At 37.5% G+C, this 17,791-nt stretch overlaps 1 protein-coding gene across 1 annotated transcript in view; it reads left to right on the top strand.

Annotated features, from left to right (window-relative positions):
* The window catches only part of MCTP2 (multiple C2 and transmembrane domain containing 2), a 267,240-nt gene that overhangs the window by 167,879 nt on the left and 81,570 nt on the right, over positions 1-17,791 (top strand). Inside the window, exons 14-16 of the mRNA XM_017875234.1 lie at positions 4,920-5,021; positions 6,251-6,325; positions 8,209-8,328. Of these exons, the coding sequence (XP_017730723.1) occupies positions 4,920-5,021; positions 6,251-6,325; positions 8,209-8,328 (297 nt within the window). The remainder of the gene's footprint in view (positions 1-4,919; positions 5,022-6,250; positions 6,326-8,208; positions 8,329-17,791) is intronic.

The following is a 17,791-nucleotide window of genomic DNA, read 5'->3' as shown; positions in this document are numbered from 1 at the left end:
AAAAAAAAAAAAAAAAAAAAAAAGAGTAAAAAACATGATAGCTAAACACGTATGAATGGCTCGTGATTTATTCAATTATGATCATGATGTCCAAGAATGCAAATGCTGCTATAGCCAGACTACCTAGGTTGACATCCTGACTCCTCCCTTAAACTGGCTGTGTGATTTTTGACAAGTTACTTAACCTATCTGTCTGCATTTTTTTGTTGCTGAAGTGAAGATATGTATCCTTCTACTTGTATTGGAGGTGTATGGTGAAGATCAGAGTTAAGTGTGAGATGGGCACAACATTCCCTGGCACGCAGTGAGCACTTATAGTGTAAGCTGGCATTACCTTCATCTGCATTGTTTTAGCAATTGAAATGACCAAATATGAATATGCCTTAAAAACTTCATATGAGTGTTTGTTTAAAAATGTTATATTGACATTGTGACTGGGTGCGGTGGCTCACGCCTGGAATCCCAGCACTTTGGGAGGCTGAGGCGGGTGGATCGTGAGGTCAGGAGATCAAGACCATCCTAGCTAACATGGTAAAACCCTGTTTCTACTAAAAATACAAAGCATTAGCCAGGTGTGGCGGCATGTGCCTGTAGTCCCAGCTACTTGGGAGGCTGAGGCAGCAGAATCGCTTGAACCCGGGAGGCAGAGGTTGCAGTAAACCAAGATTGCGCCACTGCACTCCAGCCTGGGCAACAGAGTGAGACTCCATCTCAAAAACAAACAAACAAAAAAAGTTATATTAACATTATGTTTTTTCTATTCAACATTTCTTGTAAATTTTGCATGATTTTTGGAATTAATGTGTATTGCTTTTGAAGGAGCAGCTCATATTTTAGGGACAGCTGGTTTGGGTTTCAGGCAGTGGATGAATGGATTGTCTCAAGAAGGAAGAAGTGAAGTAGAAATGGAAGAGGTATAGGGTGATGAATTCCGTGTTGCCTCTACTAACTGGTAGCTGAGCTTCTGTGCAGGCAAACCATGACCTAGTAGGTCTTTCTCGTGCTGTTTGTATAACTCACATCATGGGAACAAGGCCTGATTCCAAGTGGCGACAAGAATGTGAATGGATACCAAGTAAAGTGTATGGATTTTCCTCTTGCCCAGCCACGTGTCTGTCCTCGTCACATTTTATTGGAGAGCTACTTTCCATGTGCATCAGGTGGTACCAACTAATATGTCATGGTGTTGTCACGTTATTTTCCCTTTTATGTAGAGTGAATAATGGCTGAAAGAACAATGCCATTTATACGCAACGTCCTCAGTTTCTAACTGGAAGGTCAAACAATGGGGAATCAATATGACTCTTTAGTTTGGATTTTGATCTTAAGTGTGTATCTTTCCTCTCTAAAGCCATTGATGGTTTTATTGCTTCATATTGATTCTGATTAACCTTGCTGTTGAATAAGTTGGCAACTCATTGCATCAAAGATCTTTATAGGAAAGCATAATAATTATTGTTTTCTTAAAAGAGTTCAAGATGAGAAGCTTTTTTCTCGGTTCTCACATGCTCACCTCTGTTATATGCTGATTATAAAATAGTTTAGTTTTCTAATATATTGAGTGTACCATTTATTTGACTCAAAATTTGTTTTATCAACCAACTTCTAAAACTGATTATATTTACTGTGCTTACAGCTTGGTAAATATATTTAATATTTTTTATATATAAAAAAAGTTAAATAGCTTAAGCATGAGTATGGGGCAAATTAAAAATTTTAAGCAAGACTATCTTCAGTAACTTGGTTCTGGCTCTAAAATCCTGAATTATTACTCAGAAACAGACTTCTTGTACTTCTATTTACTGACTAATTGAACCAGGAATCAACTGTTAGCATGCTCTATAAAAGCTTTGTGATATATTTCTGAAAATAATATAAGGGACATGAAAATGTCAATTTTCCTGATTGGGGTGTTTGCATTCTCGAGTTAAATCTATTATTACTGTCCTGCGTAGATGATTTCTTCAACTTATTACCTAATATTATGCATTATTTGGCCATCAAAAGGCAAGTATACAAAAATGTGTAGTAAGTCAATTTGAAGAGTTTATCCTGGAAAACTGAAGTTGAAGACATCATTATTTTATCCAAGACTCGTATTTGAGTGAAGTCCTCCCAAATGTCAGCTCAGGAAATCTCTCCAAATGAATTACGTTGTCTTTTTGTCATAAATTGAAAGCTGTATTGTTCCTTTTTGCCTTTGCTGACAGAGATCTCAAAATTAATGAAAAGTATATATAGATTCTCTCCTCTAAATTTTCTTTTGACTGTGTTTTAATTATGTCTGTTTAATTATTTAATGGAAGCTTTAAAATTATAAATGTAGAAATAATTTTCAGACTTTTAAAGATAAATAAATTTAGTTTAGACATGGAATATGTGTGTGTGTGTGTGTGTGTGTGTGTGTGTGTGTGTGTATGTTCGGTTTTCATCTCCTATTATATAAATGCTCTCATGTAGGCAATTTGGAGGATACAGAACTTTTTATCTGATATTCTTGTTTTAGAAGTTCAATTATATAATCAGAGAGGAAAATGAAAATATTTTTAAAAGTAGTCTCTTCTGTTACTATCTCAATGTTAATTATAACACTATTCAAATGTGTTCACCTGTTCTTAACCCAAACATATTCCAAATACAAACTAGCATGTTTCTTCTTTCCTTTACCTTTTATCTTTTCCCTAAAGATATTCCTTATAGCAGACAAGCTAGAAAAGTGGAAGCAACTAAATGTTCATCAATAGGAGAATTAATAAATTATAGTTTATTCACTTTTTAAAGATTATATAGCAGTATAAAAAATGAACCAGACCTAGATACTAATATAAACAAATTATCAAGTCATATTGATAGATACAAAAAAATTGCGAAATACATACCATTTGTCACTTAGGCAAATAATTTTAAAAACATTTGTCTGTCAAGACTATTTTTATGAACACAAAATCTCAATAAAACTTAGAAAGGATGCATGCCAAATTCCTATCTAATTTATGTTTAGGGAAAGGAATTTGGTGTTGGTGGAAGTTCAAAGGGACTTCAGTTTTTTCAGCAATTTTAAACTTTTGCAGTTTTAAACTTATATTCTATTTTTTAAGATAGTTAAGTCCCAAATATGCATAGGTTTAATTCTATCTCAGGCTTTGATGCCTGCTTTCATGTCCTTAGGTGGGTTCTGATTTTGCTGACACAATGTGAGGGACATTAGGAAACAGGAAATGGTCATTTACCAAATTGAAAAAAAAAATCCCTTTGCTATAAAATATTTCTCTTTATTCTAATACCTCTTGTTCTTCTGTTATCCTTCGCCAGCCCTTAAGAAATCATGGAAATTTTAAGATAACAGTATAATGACTGTGGGTTGAAGCAAAGCTAAACTGGACCCAAGTCAGCTTGGCAAATTGTCAGGCTGTTTTTGTATTTATTTCTTTCAACTTTAACATCCACAATTTATTAAGTGAGACTGTGTATCAAAGCGGAAGCTCAGAATCCTGTTTGGACACCGTTTAGGAAGGAAACCAGGTCTTTATGGGGCACCCCCTTCCTCTTAGCTGCTGGCCAGGAAGACCATCCTTCTGTATCAAACTTATTCAATCAGAAAGAGGTGGGGTGACTTTGGGAAGGAAGATGACCTCTCCCTTGTAAAGTGGAATTGCTCTGTTTCCCCCCATGACTTATTCAACTCATTTCCACCGCTGTTTGTAAGAACACTTGTGTGAATGCTTGTAGCGACAGCAGTAGTCATTTAAAATATGGCTCAAATTTCATGCTGTTAGATTTCCTATGCTATTTACATTTTTGATCATTACAAACTCAAATAGAGCTTTTGATTAACTTGAGTTTTGCTGAGGCCCTTTTAGAGTTAACAGGTATGCTTCTTAGAAGCCTGAAGTTTAATCAGTTACATATACTACTACTATGTAAAATCATGATTGCTATCAAATCTGAAAAGAGAATGATTAAATCAAGCTAATTAACTTGTCTTTCATGGGAGCCAATTAGTTTCCAAAATGATACTGAAGATATTTTACTTAGATAACTTATATGTAGGGTCCACAGGTAGACTAGTGTATGGGACTGATGCGACATGCCAGCCAAGAGAGGACAGCAGAGAAACTTGTTTGTTTTGAAGATTTATTGGCACTGTACATTTTGAGTGTTTTTGGATTTTGACCTCAACTTTAAACTGATTTATTTACTTAATTTGCATTGTTTCCTGGCTAGTAAAATACTATTAAAACCAGCTCCTTTATTCATTTCTGTTAAAAATAACCTTTTGGGGGAAATAATTTTAGATTTACAGAGAAGTTCAAAGAGAATACAGGGTTCCCCATACATACCTTATCCAGTTTATTCTAATATTGACGTCATATATTACCATAATACATTTGTTAAAACTGAAAATAGCTAACATTGTTACACTGCCATTAAACTCTGATCCTTATTTGGATTTCACCAGTTTTTGCACCAGTATCTTTTTTCTGCTCAAGGACCCAATCCAGAATACCACATTGCATTTAGTCATCTTATCTCCTTAGTCTCTTCTAATCTATGACAGTTTCCTAGTCTTTCCTCTTTCCCATGACCTTTACAGTCTTGAAGAGTATTGGCCAGGAATTTTGTAGAATATTCATCATTTTTGAGTAAATGGAAATATGTAACTTATGATTTGCACCGATTTTTTCACCCACACACCAGTTTCAGCCTGGTGATTGTCACTTTATCTTCCTGTCTAGAGCGTGTTATAACAGCATTCTAAAAGTAAAAGGTGATTTATCATGGATTTAATATTTGTTTAATGTTTGCTTCATCTGTGATCATTCTGCATCCCCAATTTTGCCGAAATTAGTTTTGGTTATTTACTTTAAACCACATAGTAACTTTGCACCGATGTGTATCTTATCTTTTGTTTGTGACAGATTAGAGATGGACAACCAAATTGTTATGTACTAAAGAATAAAGATTTAGAACAAGCTTTTAAAGGAGTTATTTACTTAGAGATGGACCTTATATATAATCCGGTAAGTCTAACTGGGTCATACTTCCCGGCTTTCCCATACCTAAAATAGAAGGTGACCAGCTTTTGCAGGCTCAAATCAATGTAAGATGTTTCACAATTTTTGCAGCTAGAGAGAGGAAAGAATAGTGTTTTAAAGCTGAGTCATAAAATGTGCTGGACATCCCAGCTCTCAAGTGGTATTAACCCTGTTGAATCAGCAGAATTAATGTTGTTTAATTCTCAATAAATCTAAGTTGTCAGGGAAAAAATTTAAAAAACAGGAAAATTATTTTTATATAATCTCTTTATTATAAAATTTTATATAAAATGTATATAATATAACCTATGTAATATATTGCTGTATAGCATATAGTATATAAAATGCATATTCTATATTATGTAAATTAGATATATATATATTTGTTTCTCACATTCTCAATAATACTAGAACTCTGGGCATAGTCTCCAGTATAAGGATGTGTTGCTGCTTCTTCCCATTTCCTTCCCTTTCCCTTCAAGGAAATTGTATGTGCATTTTATAAGCAGGTCACCCTCATCTCCTCCTTTCTTCTGGAAAATGTTTGTATATAGAGTATGTATACTGGTAAAACCTGAGTTTAAGGGAAAAGTGGAATACAGACTTGAAAAGAAAATATTTCGGTTAAGGGATTTTACAGTTCATGTGATGTGGAGAAGGACCTGAATCTGATTCTTTGGGGTCTTACTCAGTCTGGTGGTTTGAACAAGTGCATAAGTCCCTCTGAGCCTCAGTTTATTCCCTGTAAAATGGGGTTAAAATGGCTCATTGACTTATTTTTCCAGGTCATTGAAAGAAAATAAGATTCTCTGTGAAAAGTGTGTTATCATAAACTGGAAATGGTTATTCACCTGCAGACATTTTTGGTAGAAGCTTAACTTTAAAGGATTTCAGAAGGAAGTTTTATCTTTTACAGACGTTAGTTTGAAATATTCATGAACATCAATCTCTGCAGTGGTTTAAAATACCCCCAGAGAATGAGCCAAGTAGAGACAGTACCATGCTAGACTCAATCTGACCCATGCCAGGGACTTTTATCAAAAGAGACCCCCCAGAAACATATACAGGGCACAGGAGTGTCCACCATTTCTTTGCTCCCTACTAAGGTCAGAGTCAGAATCTATTGGTTTGCATGATTTTCCCAGTCATTAAGAAAACTAGATGGATGAAGTCCCTATAAATGCTGCCCTTTTTAAACAATGATGTCTTTCTAGGTCAAAGCAAGTATTAGGACGTTTACTCCCAGGGAAAAGCGCTTTGTTGAAGACAGCCGCAAGCTGTCCAAAAAGGTGGGTCGGTACAGTAGGTGGCTTGTTAATTGGTACACTCAGCACCTGAAGTATTAACACTTGCCTATAATTTCTTCCTTGAATCTTTTCTTCCCTCTTATTCCTCCTTTCTCCCTCTTGTCCCGTCTCTCCACTTCTTTCTCCTTGTCCCCTTTTCTCCTAAAATAAGGAGTTCGGTCAGCTCCCATAAGAAGGACAGGACTTAGAACATACTTCTTGGATTAAATAAAGTTCTCAGACCCCATTATTCTCCTGATTCATTGTATAAACAAAAATTCCTAGCATCAAGACTGTCGATGTCTTATCCTGCATACCCGTCCTTTAATCATAGCCATTTCGTCCTCTGCCCTTTAGAGAAGTTTCAGGGAGGCACAGTATGTGGAGTCAATAAAAGAATTAACCCAGCAGATCTTCAGAGACTTCTAGCCTGAGCTTCGCTCATGACTGCTGCTACCACTTCGGCGTGGTCTAAATTTGGGATGTGTTGGCATTTCACCCCATACTGAATGCAAGTTCTCTCCCTCTGCCTATTGCCCTTAATTCCTCTCTCATTCAGTTCAACAAAAGGTGAAGTTCAGGGCCTGGTAGGAAGTTTCACTTTTTTTCTTTTTTTTTTTTTTGTGACCTTTACATTTCTTTTTCAGAGTCCCTCCCTGTTGTACTCTCCACAGCTCAGGATTTCACTTTGTACCTATCATCCCTCTTCAGTTGTATAACAAAGAACAAAGTGTCCCCTTTTTCAAGAGTTTATTACTTCCACCACTTCCTTTGGGGTGAGCAGCTGTGGATTACATAAAGCAGTTAAATATAAAGACATCTTATCATCCTTTTGTTTCCCATGAACTTCTGGGCATACTTGGGAAAGGCCTTAAATGTCTTCTGAGGGGAAGCCTCCAAATATTTCATTTTGGTCTGCCATAACATTGAGTGTAATATTTATTTTATGTAATCTGAGTAAATGTCTTATTTTATTATTATTATTGCCTTTCGCTCTGTTTACTTGAAAGTTAAAACCTGGGTTGAGGTGGGTGGGGTAGCTGCTTTGCAAGCACATTGAAATGAATCTGCCTACAACTGGGAGAGAGACGTTTCCTTTGCAAAACAAGACCTCCATGTGGGGTGACTTTGGGCTCTGAGAGCACCGGGGAACTTGGGGCTGAAATCCTGGGGTATGCTAGGACCCTCCCCACGTACCTCTTGCTACTTAGACCCCCAAATTTTGATAAACTTGAAATATTTCCTTAGGATACAAATACTTGAAAGCATTTCCTCTGTGACAGGCACTTTTCTAAGCTTTTTCATCCTCTCAACAACTTGTAAGATTGGCACTAATATCAACCCCATTTTATAAGAGAGAAGTTAAGTAACTTGCCCAAGGTGAACTTCAACCCCTTCCCAGAATTCTACTTTTCTGTAGACCTCTGGACTAGATAAGCTATAATACTTGTATGTTTTTATTATAAATCTATTCATTTGCTTCCAAACTAAACAATATAGACACTCATTCTGTGTCTGTATCTCTCTCTCTCTGTCTTTCCCTTTCTAGTTCTCTCTCTGCCTCTGTATGTGTCTTTCTCACACAAATTCACCAGCATTAAATACCTGGCTTCTGTAGTTTTACCATTTCCATTTTTGTTCTGAACACTGTTGAAACAGGCTGTTCTTTTTCAGATGAGCGCTAAAATGCATTTGATTCTCTTTTCCTCTGTGAATGATCATATTTTTAAAAGACTTTTAGAAGTGTCAGGCCTTCTTTCTATTATTATCATTTTTTTAAATTGGGATCTATACAGAATATACTTGAAATGATCAGGGTACCTGATCTAGATGGAATATTTGTAGTATTTAAATCTCGTTTCCTGTTTGTCGTTTTTTTAAATCAGATCTTATCAAGAGATGTGGACCGTGTGAAAAGAATCACTATGGCAATATGGAATACAATGCAGTTCCTTAAAAGCTGCTTCCAGTGGGAATCTACATTAAGAAGTACAATAGCATTTGCGGTAAGCTTCCTTTCTTATGTTCAAATTATTTGCTTCTTATTTACATCTATTCATCTTTCTGAAATATATTACAGCATAGGTGATTATGTGAGGGTTGTCTAAGACAGTACTTAGGTCAAATTTACCCTGGGAAATCCCTTAAATTACCCAAATCTTAGTCATATACGGTCTCTTGGTACATTTAAGAGCACCACTGTTGTATACATATGTTTAAATGTTTCTCCAGTTGTTGTTACAGCTACATTTGTATAGCCCTGCATTGTGTTTATTTTTTTTCTTTCTGTGCCAGTGACTGCCCGTAATTTTTGAAAAATGGCATCTGAAGAATCACATGACTGAATAATAACTGAATTGTTCAATTTACATTTTAAGTAAATTATTCCCGAACTTTGGTATTAAAGATGTTTATTCATTTCAAGCCAGTTGGGACATACTGATCATTACACATTAGAATTTCATTCAGTACCACAAAGAGGAACCACCCCTGTATATGAAATGTACCCTTTTCTCTGGTGACATTGGCTCATCCTTATGAGCATAATAAAATCACAGAATCAAAGCACTGCAAGAGATCTTTAAACCACCTAAGTCTACCACTGAGAGCCCAAGAATCTTGGAAGGACTTCACAGCTGGCCTCATGCCTTCACTTTACATCTCAGGGCATCCTCTCTCATTTGTAAAGGAACTTGTCCTTGATCAAATTGGTAATGTCAGCCATGGGAGGAGAAATCAAGGCTCCCAACTGCAAATCTCTGTATATTTAGTATCATGACATTCATTTCTGTCCTGTGCAAAGATCACTATAAAAACTAGTATGAGATATGAGTGGTCTAAGAGTGTGAATATCAGTCATGATCATTGGTGAATCTGGTTTCTGAATGTTATGTGGTTCTGTTTTCTGTTTTCTACTGCCAATATACGCTCAATGTTCTCTCTTAGCCAACAGGCATAGCTTCATTTAAAAAATGGGGGAAAAACATATTTAGCCCAAGATGTCAATGGGTTCAGGTCACTCCCAACATCTTTATGCGATCAAGTACATCAGCTCCAAAAGAGGCTTTTCCTTTGCCATTGGGGAGTATTTTGTTTGGTGTAGTTTATTTTAGTTCTCCACTGCTTCAGTGTAGAGGACCCATGCTGCCAGCAGGCTTGACCTTTTATATACTTTTTCTGCTGTCTGAAGTTGCTAAAACATTTGGCCTTAATAAAAACACTAATAAAGGTTTTATTAATCTGTATCCGTCATTGTCTCAGCATTTGTTTATCTACTTCCCTTTCTCACGTTCTTCTCAGCTGGTGGCTTCATGCGTTGGGTTCCTCTTCAACCTCCGCAGCTCCACCTCCCACCCGAATTCCCTTTCAAAACTTTCCATGGAATGTTCTATGCAATTCTGGGCAAAAGAGGAAAGTGAACACAATTGGTGGCTTCTTCCAGTCAGCACCCAGACAGCCGCTGTGAGGAGGAGAGGATTTCCTCTTTCTCGAGTTTAGTTTCTGGCACTGTGATTTTAGAAAAACAGAGATCTGTTGCCCTGGATTCTGTAGGGAGATGACAGAAATGATTAATGGGCTGCTGGCTTGATCTGAAGAAAGATTAGAACAGATGAATAGAAATAGGTTGTCTAATAGAGGGGACTTCTAAACAGGAAGGGAGCCTTGGAAATGGAGCCACTTCTCCACTGCCTTTTCTCTGAGGGATTCCTCCCTGCTGGGCTTCATGCCTCGGAGCAGAGCCCACCCCCAGACTGGAGAATGCAGGCTGCCATGTTGTACTCTCAAATCTCTGAGGCCCACAGCAAGGAAGATCAAGATGGTGTTCTTCTTGCTGGTTTTCCAAAGTATGATTTTGCAAGGATATGTGGGTTTATGCGACTGTGTGTATAGGTACGTTTCTCACTGGACACCATTGAAAAAAATGCAGAGCCAGTTAGATATGCTATATACCTACAGCCTATCATTTGGTTGTCCTGAAAGTACTGGAATAAAAGTCCTCACTTAAACTCATTTTCAGTTTTAATTTAAAACTCTGCTTTCAAAAATTTAGACCATGTGTATGTTGACTGGCCTTAGTGATTCTCAGAAATATCATAGCCATAACGTGGTGGATACTTCTGCTCCCTAAGTTGACGAAGTGTAATTTCATTAAAAATTGTTTTTGTTATTCTTATTGTGATTATTCCAAAATGATTTCTGCTATTAAAGCAAGAGGCTATACAGAAAATGCTTTCTTGGGACGGAATAAAAAATGTATTTCAGTTTTTTTGTTGTTGTTTTTGAGACGGAGTCTCACTCTGTCACCTAGGCAGGAGTGCAGTGATGCGATCTTGGCTCACTGCAACCCCTGCCTCCTGGGTTAAAGCGATTCTTCTGCCTCAGCCTCCCAAGTGACTGAGACTATAGGCGCACACCACCATGCCTGGCTAATTTTTGTATTTTTAGTAGGGACGGGATTTCACCATATTGGCCAGGCTGGTCTTGAACTTCCGACCTTGTGATCCACCCGCCTCGGCCTCCCAAAGTGCTAGGATTATGGGCTTGAGCCACGACACCTGGCCTCAGTTTCATCTTCTTTCGTTCTTCTTTTAGTAAGATTATGGGTAGCCAAGCCTTCATTTCCTTTTCTTTCATTCATGTACCTTGCCTGTAGACCTGTTAGCTGTCTGTAGGGGACTGGGTTGGCGGGGGCCGGGGGCGGAGGTGCACACCTGGGTGCCACCCTGGCTGTAGTACTGTGTCCTCGAGTCTGTGGGGTTTCATGATGGGTTGTCTTTCTGCAAAATGTTGGATCCTCAACCTGCCAGGCTTTTCTCTGCCTTTCTTCACTATGCAACTGCCGTATCTGTCGGAGGTGACACACTGACGGAAGTTCTCCTGTGATCTGTTGAAGACAGAATGCTGCTTGATGTCTTTATTCGTCATTGTGACACTTTGTTTATGTTCCAGCTGCTTGGCTTGGCATTACAGGGCAGAACAGTGGTGGTGTCTGAAGCAAGGTTTTAAGTCAGTGATTTGTTAAATGACCTGTAGTCAGGTCCTCTAATTGAAATTAGCATATGTGATAGTTGAGGGTTCACTGCACAGGTGTGAAAGGAGCTATTTTAGTTGAACCAGTCCCTGGTAGGGCTTTTCTTCCTGTGACGGTACAGGAAGTGATGCTAACACAACAAACTAAGGGCAGAACCGAAGGGATGTATTGTTCTTCTGTTTTGTGAGAAAACATAAAATACTAACTTTATGTTCTGGACTCTTTCCAGGTGATACAAGCATGAACATTGTAGAATTCATGTTTAATCTATTCTCAGTGTCAATTTTAAGACTTTATGAAAGCAAACCATATGTTTTCCATGGATGCCTGTATACATGTGCATGAATATAATCGTATCTTGTTGAAAGCAGCAGTTACAAAAAAGCAGGCTCTTCTTAAGATCTAGGTCCACGTGGTGTCTCATCAGAAGTGGATGGACAAACGTGAGAGAACTCACCTTGCTAGATGACCCAAGCGTCAGCTTCCTCTACCATGTGATTTTTCACTGCTACACTTACAGGGGTGGTTGTATTCCCAACATGAGAGAAGAAAGTTATCAGTAATTCACTGGCACTTGCTATGTTAATGTTGCTGCATAGTGTTGAATTTATTGTTATAAGAAATTAAACATGGGCTTTTGTAGGGTGGTCAGACCATTACAAATCAAGTTTCTACAGACTGAATTCTTCTTGTTAGGATGAACATTGAAAATCTTTCTCATTTTGTCTTTTCAGTCTTTCTCCTTCCCCTAGGTTTTCTAGACATTTTGGTATCTTGCCTTTTCTAAGGTTTACTTAGTTGTATTAAATTAAGTAGATATTTTTTCTTTTCTTCCTTCAAAAGTAACATTCTTGACTTTCCCATTTGAAAACAAATTAATATGAGATGTCGACTTAGTGAACGAGGCCAAATAGAACTGAAATATTTTGCCTTGAAGTCAGTGCACCTGTATATTTCCCTATGAATAGATTTGTAAATATATGTGGTATTGTATACACATGTACATACATATACAAGACATGTACATGGCCATTCCCACACAGATTTTGACTATTTGTACTATTATTCATAGTTCATGTTATTTCAGTGCTTAGACACTGTCCCAAGGATTTTATAAATTTAGTTCTCACAACAACCTGCTGATGTAGATCGTGAGTACTATCTTCTTTTTACAGATGAGAAAAATAAGCCTGTAGAGGTCAAGTACAGTGACAGAGCTCATGTGTGTGTGTGTATGAGGTGGAGGTGGAATTGAAACCCAGGCCATCTTGCTTTAGCCTATGCAGGCTTAACCCTTCAGCTGTTCTGCTTCTCACTGATGCCCAGGATGCAATGCTTGTTGTCATTGTATTTAGATAATGACACCAGGAGCAACCATACTGATCATTTCTGATCTGTATTTAGATATTGTGTGTGGGGATTAATCCTGTTCCAAGCTGTAATGCTATAGAGGAAAGAAACCCTCATTACATGGGTGGGAATAATTCTTCAGCTCAGACATTTTATTCACAAGTGATAATGAGACCAAAATCGAAGAAGCCAAAGGTGGCTGGGCATCACATGCCTTTGGCATCCTTGGGATCCAGCTGGATGATCTGAAAAGCCTTAGAGCCTTGCTTCTAGAGTGAGTCCCAAATTAGAGTCTGACTTAGTTTTTCCCGACCTTTCAGGAATGCTTTTAGATGATGTAGAGGGATTTTCAAGGGGAGAAGAAGTAAAACAGAAAACAACTAGTGGAAGAGTTCATGGAAGCCATTTGTACTTTTCAGGTTTTTTTTTCTTTTCTTTTCTTTTTTTTTAGTATTCCAAGTTGTTCTAAAAGGGATGGGGTAGAAGAGAATAACTATCCCTTATGTTCCTTTAAAATATCTTGAAATAATAGCTATAAAAGAGGCCCACATTCCTAGTGGGGATCTCTATTTTATATAACCAGTGTCTCAGTGCAAATACAGTATTTGATCATAATGACGATAAATTTGTTCTCAAAAGGTAACTTTACATTGTGATATTTATATTGGTAGATCCAATCACATATGGGTGTTTTGTTATGACATACTTATATTTTATAAATCCCAATGTTGTCTATTAAAAGTCCTAAAGTTATATTATTATATAAATGCATTTTTCATATGGTAAAATATTATTTACTTGACAGATGGCATCATCAGAAGGTGATTTTAAACACAAAGTTCTCCTGATGCTTTTAACATTGAATTGCATTTATGTAGCTTCGTTTTTCTACCGATCTTTCAGGCACACACCTATTGTATCAAGGGAGGCAAGTCTGTGGGGCATTGATGGATTCTTTGTTTTATTAAATTTTTACTTGGACGTTTGATCTTAAAAAGTAATCTGAATCTACCATATATCAATAAGTGTCTTCATAAAGCTATGATTTTAACATCTGTGACTTTTTTCTGATTTTTTGAGTGTAGGGAAATAAAGAATTTACTTTTCAGAGTTGACAAGGACTGAAATATGATACACAAATTAAAGCATCAATCAACCTCTCCCTTAATAAAGTTAAAAAATACAACTGTCCACTTGTTTGGTGATATCCCATATTTAACATATATAGAATTCTTAGCTTTTAGAGATCCTAGAATACTGAGAAAATGTGAAGTAATTTCACATAGAACTTAAAACTTGAATATTTTGTGAAAGCAGTTTAGTAAAACCAAAGGCAAGGCCTTGAGGACTGCTGTTTTCCATGATTTCTCTGTGGACCGAAAAACATTCAGATTCATTTTGCTTTGGTACAAATGACAAATGCAATTACAACATTGTTTTGAGATTAGACTCTTTAAATAATGCTGGTCAAATGTCTTTTTGATGCTTTCGATATTTATGTGTTAACTGTGTCTAAAAGATTTACTTTAAGTTTTGTCACCAATTTACTCACAACCAAACGCACTTGCATTTGATTAAGCTCTTTCATTGGTTGTGACATCCACCAGAAGTCACAACTGGATGTGCAGAGCAGACATCGCTGCCCATTTGCTAGGTGTGTGTGCAGTTGATGCTCAAAAATTATAAGTATTTCTGTAAAGCTGGAAAAACAAAATTTCACAGTTACAATAAGCAGAAGAAGAGGGGTTTTTAGACATCTTAAAAGTGTGTATATATAAGTGCACACACATATCCATATACATATATATGCAAAATGTATAGCTATATTAAGTGCTTAAAATATTTGGCATCTTATTATTTGTTTTAACATATGTAAGATAGTTTCCCTAGTCTTCCTTTTTATGAAGGACTATATAATATACTTTCAAAATATTTTAAAGTTTTTTCAGTACTTTTTAAAAATAGGAACAATCCATCATTGCATATTGTGAGTATAATGTTTACAACATAATTGCACCTTCTATTGGCAGGTTCTCAGGCATTAACTAATTATGCAATTTAATAAAATTACAGTAATTGCATTAAAAAGATTATCTGTTAAAAATTTAAAAGGACACTATTAACTATTTTAGCATATTTTCATGTTTATATTTTCAATTTTGTGAGTTGTGATTTCAGACAGAATCATAGATTGACTGACTGAAATCACTTATCATTATTTTGGAGCATTTCAATTTTGACTAGTAAACATTAGATCTCAATTATTGTAATCATAGCACAGCCATATTCACATAGGCTGTTAGATGTAAATGATTGACTCCCCCTTTTGTGTATAGGTCCAGGCTCTGTGTGGGACCCTGTGTCACTACCACTGCCTTTTCCGAGCTTTCCGTTGGTGTGCACTTGCAAGCACATATTTTCTGCCTTCTCTGAATTTTCTGTTTAGGATTCTGTGATGGTTAATACTGAGTGTCAGCTTGATTGCATTGAAGGATACAAAGTATTGATCCTGGGTGTGTCTGTGAGGGTGTTGCCAAAGGAGATTTGAGTCAGTGGGCTGGGAAAGGCAGACCCCCCCTTAATCTGGGTGGGCACTTCTAATCAGCTGCCAGTGCAACTAGAATATAAGCAGGCAGAAAAATGTGAAAAGAGAGACTGGTCTAGCCTCCCAGCCTACACCTTTCTCCCGCACTGGATGCCTCCTGCCCTTGAATATCAGACTCCAAGTTCTTCAGCTGAGGAACTCGGACCGGCTCTCTCCTTGCTCCTCAGCCTGCAGATGGCCTATGGTGGGACCTTGTGACTGTGTGAGATAACACTTAATAAATGCGTGTGTGTGTGTGTGTGTGTGTGTGTGTGTGTGTGTGTGTGTATTCCATTAGTTCTGTCTCTCTAGATAACCCTGACTAATATGGATTCCTTGTCTTTTATAGATTCCAAGTAGTGCAGTCTAGTTCACTCTGTTTTCCAGAGATACCCTGCTGAACTTGATACAGATTTTAGGATCTTTAATCTTAAAGACTCCAGAGGTCATGTAGCTCCTTAATGCAACTGATGCTTGACTACCACCTTCTTCAGGCTTGCTCCTTCTCAATCCTCCCTCTTTCCTCTTCTCTCTTCCCTTTTCTCCTTCCCCGTTCCACAAGCAGTGATTGTTTTGAGTATCTAATACACTGCTAGATACGGAAATGCAAAGATGAATTTTCATACTGAGCACTCATAAGTCTGTCTACCCTCCTCCCATATTTTCCACTCACCCTTCCTTCCCCCCTCCCTCCCTCTCTCTCTTCTTCCTCCTCACCCCATTTATCCCCTCCCCTCTGCCTCTCTCCAGCAGCCCTCCTCACCTCCTTGGTTTCCCTACTTGATTCCCCCAACTTTCTTCTATCATCCTCCCTTATATTTGAAAACAAAAGGTAATGTTTTGATTATTCAGGCATATCATAAGAAAATGTGCTTTTGGGAATTAAATTAGGTCATAAGCATGGAAGTATTTTAAAAACATGGAATGGGTTACAAGTATGGGTAGGAATTGCTATCTGATATAACTATTGGTGGGTGATGGTATTCTTCAAAATCAGAGAAAAGCCTCATTAAAACACACACGCACTCATGTGCTATTTCATTGCAAAGTGTTTTTGTGGACCTGGACTTGTTGAGAAGCTGTTCAATGACAGGGTGGAAATGCAGAGCTTGGTATTGTGTGCTGTGGTTAATGTTCAGGAGTCGACCGTTTCCAGGACTACTTAATGTCTATTTAACCACCAGATGCCAAAGCAGAGTTCTACCTCAAGGCTATGATAATACTCTTCATGCTTGACCTAATACATTCAGTTCATGTCAAAAATAGATGGCTTATGCCTGTAGTTCCAGCACTTTGAGAGACAGAGGCAGAGTTTGAGGCCAGCCTGGGCAACAGAGTGAGACCCCGTCTCAAAAAAAGAAAAAAAAGAAAGAAAGAAAGAAAGGTATTTTATTTCAATGACTTAATACTTCAGGTTAATGTCATGTGTTATATAGTTATGCAGTATAACACAGCCTCATGATTGAAGATTGTTTTAGAATATTGCAACCTACAGAAAGGCAAAGGCCCAGTCTTTCATCTTTGTGCATATCCTTTTACTGCTTAGGATAATGTTAGGTACGCAGTAGGCATCTAATCAATGCTTCTTCGAAGGGTGCTAGAACTAGTGAAAACCATCTGTTACCAGATGTTACTTTCTTTTTATTCTTACGTCTCCGCTGATCATAACAGCCTGTGGCTGCATCAGTAGCTAAAATCCAAAAACAAGCTAGCAACTTCATCATATTCTTGTCTGGTATGCATTTTTCTGACTTTTACTTGATCCTGCCCATCCAGGGATTGTGCTAATTAGTAGCAAAATGGCCAAAAGGCAGTCAGGAGGAGGAAGAGAGCTGGCAAATCTCTAACTGCCATCACAGCCCCTGAATCTGAGAATATTCCATTCTTGATATTTTCAGAACTGAATGCCTTTTCTCCTCTCTCATTTGTTTCTATATGTGACACCTGGATGTGCAAACATTTTGCGTGATGCAAAAACAGAAAAGAATATTTAGAAATAGGGGGACCTGGTGTGTGTGAAAACAGTTATAACCACTTCCCTATGTAGGTTTTGACCTGTTGAAGAGCCACGCTCAGCACTTAGATATCTGGCTAATTTGATATTGCCTTTTTTTTTTTTTTTTTTTTTCATTTGTTTCTAAGCTGTCATTTGTATTAGTCTCTCTGGCTGATCTTTTGGGGCTCCTCATCAGGTGGCGTGTGCTTGCCATTGTCTGGCTGTGCTTGGCAAGCGGAGGGCCCTTTTATTGCTGTGCGATGTGGGCGTGCTTGCTGGGATAGCCTGTAATTAGACCCACCACAGGTGACAGTTACTAGAGAGCCGAGTAATCATTCTAGCTGCCTGATCTGATGTTTATGGAGAGAAACCTTCTTTGTGGTCTGGTTAGGTTTTACTACAGCATGTTGTACTTTTGCCATTTGATTTATGATTTAGAAAGGTGTGTTTTGTTACTGCTCCCTTTTTCTTGGGGTTGTGTCACTAGATTTTTAAATAACAGATGCA

This window comes from Rhinopithecus bieti, unplaced genomic scaffold, assembly GCF_001698545.2.
Source record: "Rhinopithecus bieti isolate Rb0 unplaced genomic scaffold, ASM169854v2 scaffold_9696, whole genome shotgun sequence".
NCBI lineage: Eukaryota > Metazoa > Chordata > Mammalia > Primates > Cercopithecidae > Rhinopithecus > Rhinopithecus bieti.
Note: the sequence above shows the minus strand (reverse complement) of the source record. Positions and strands in the feature narration are given on the sequence as shown.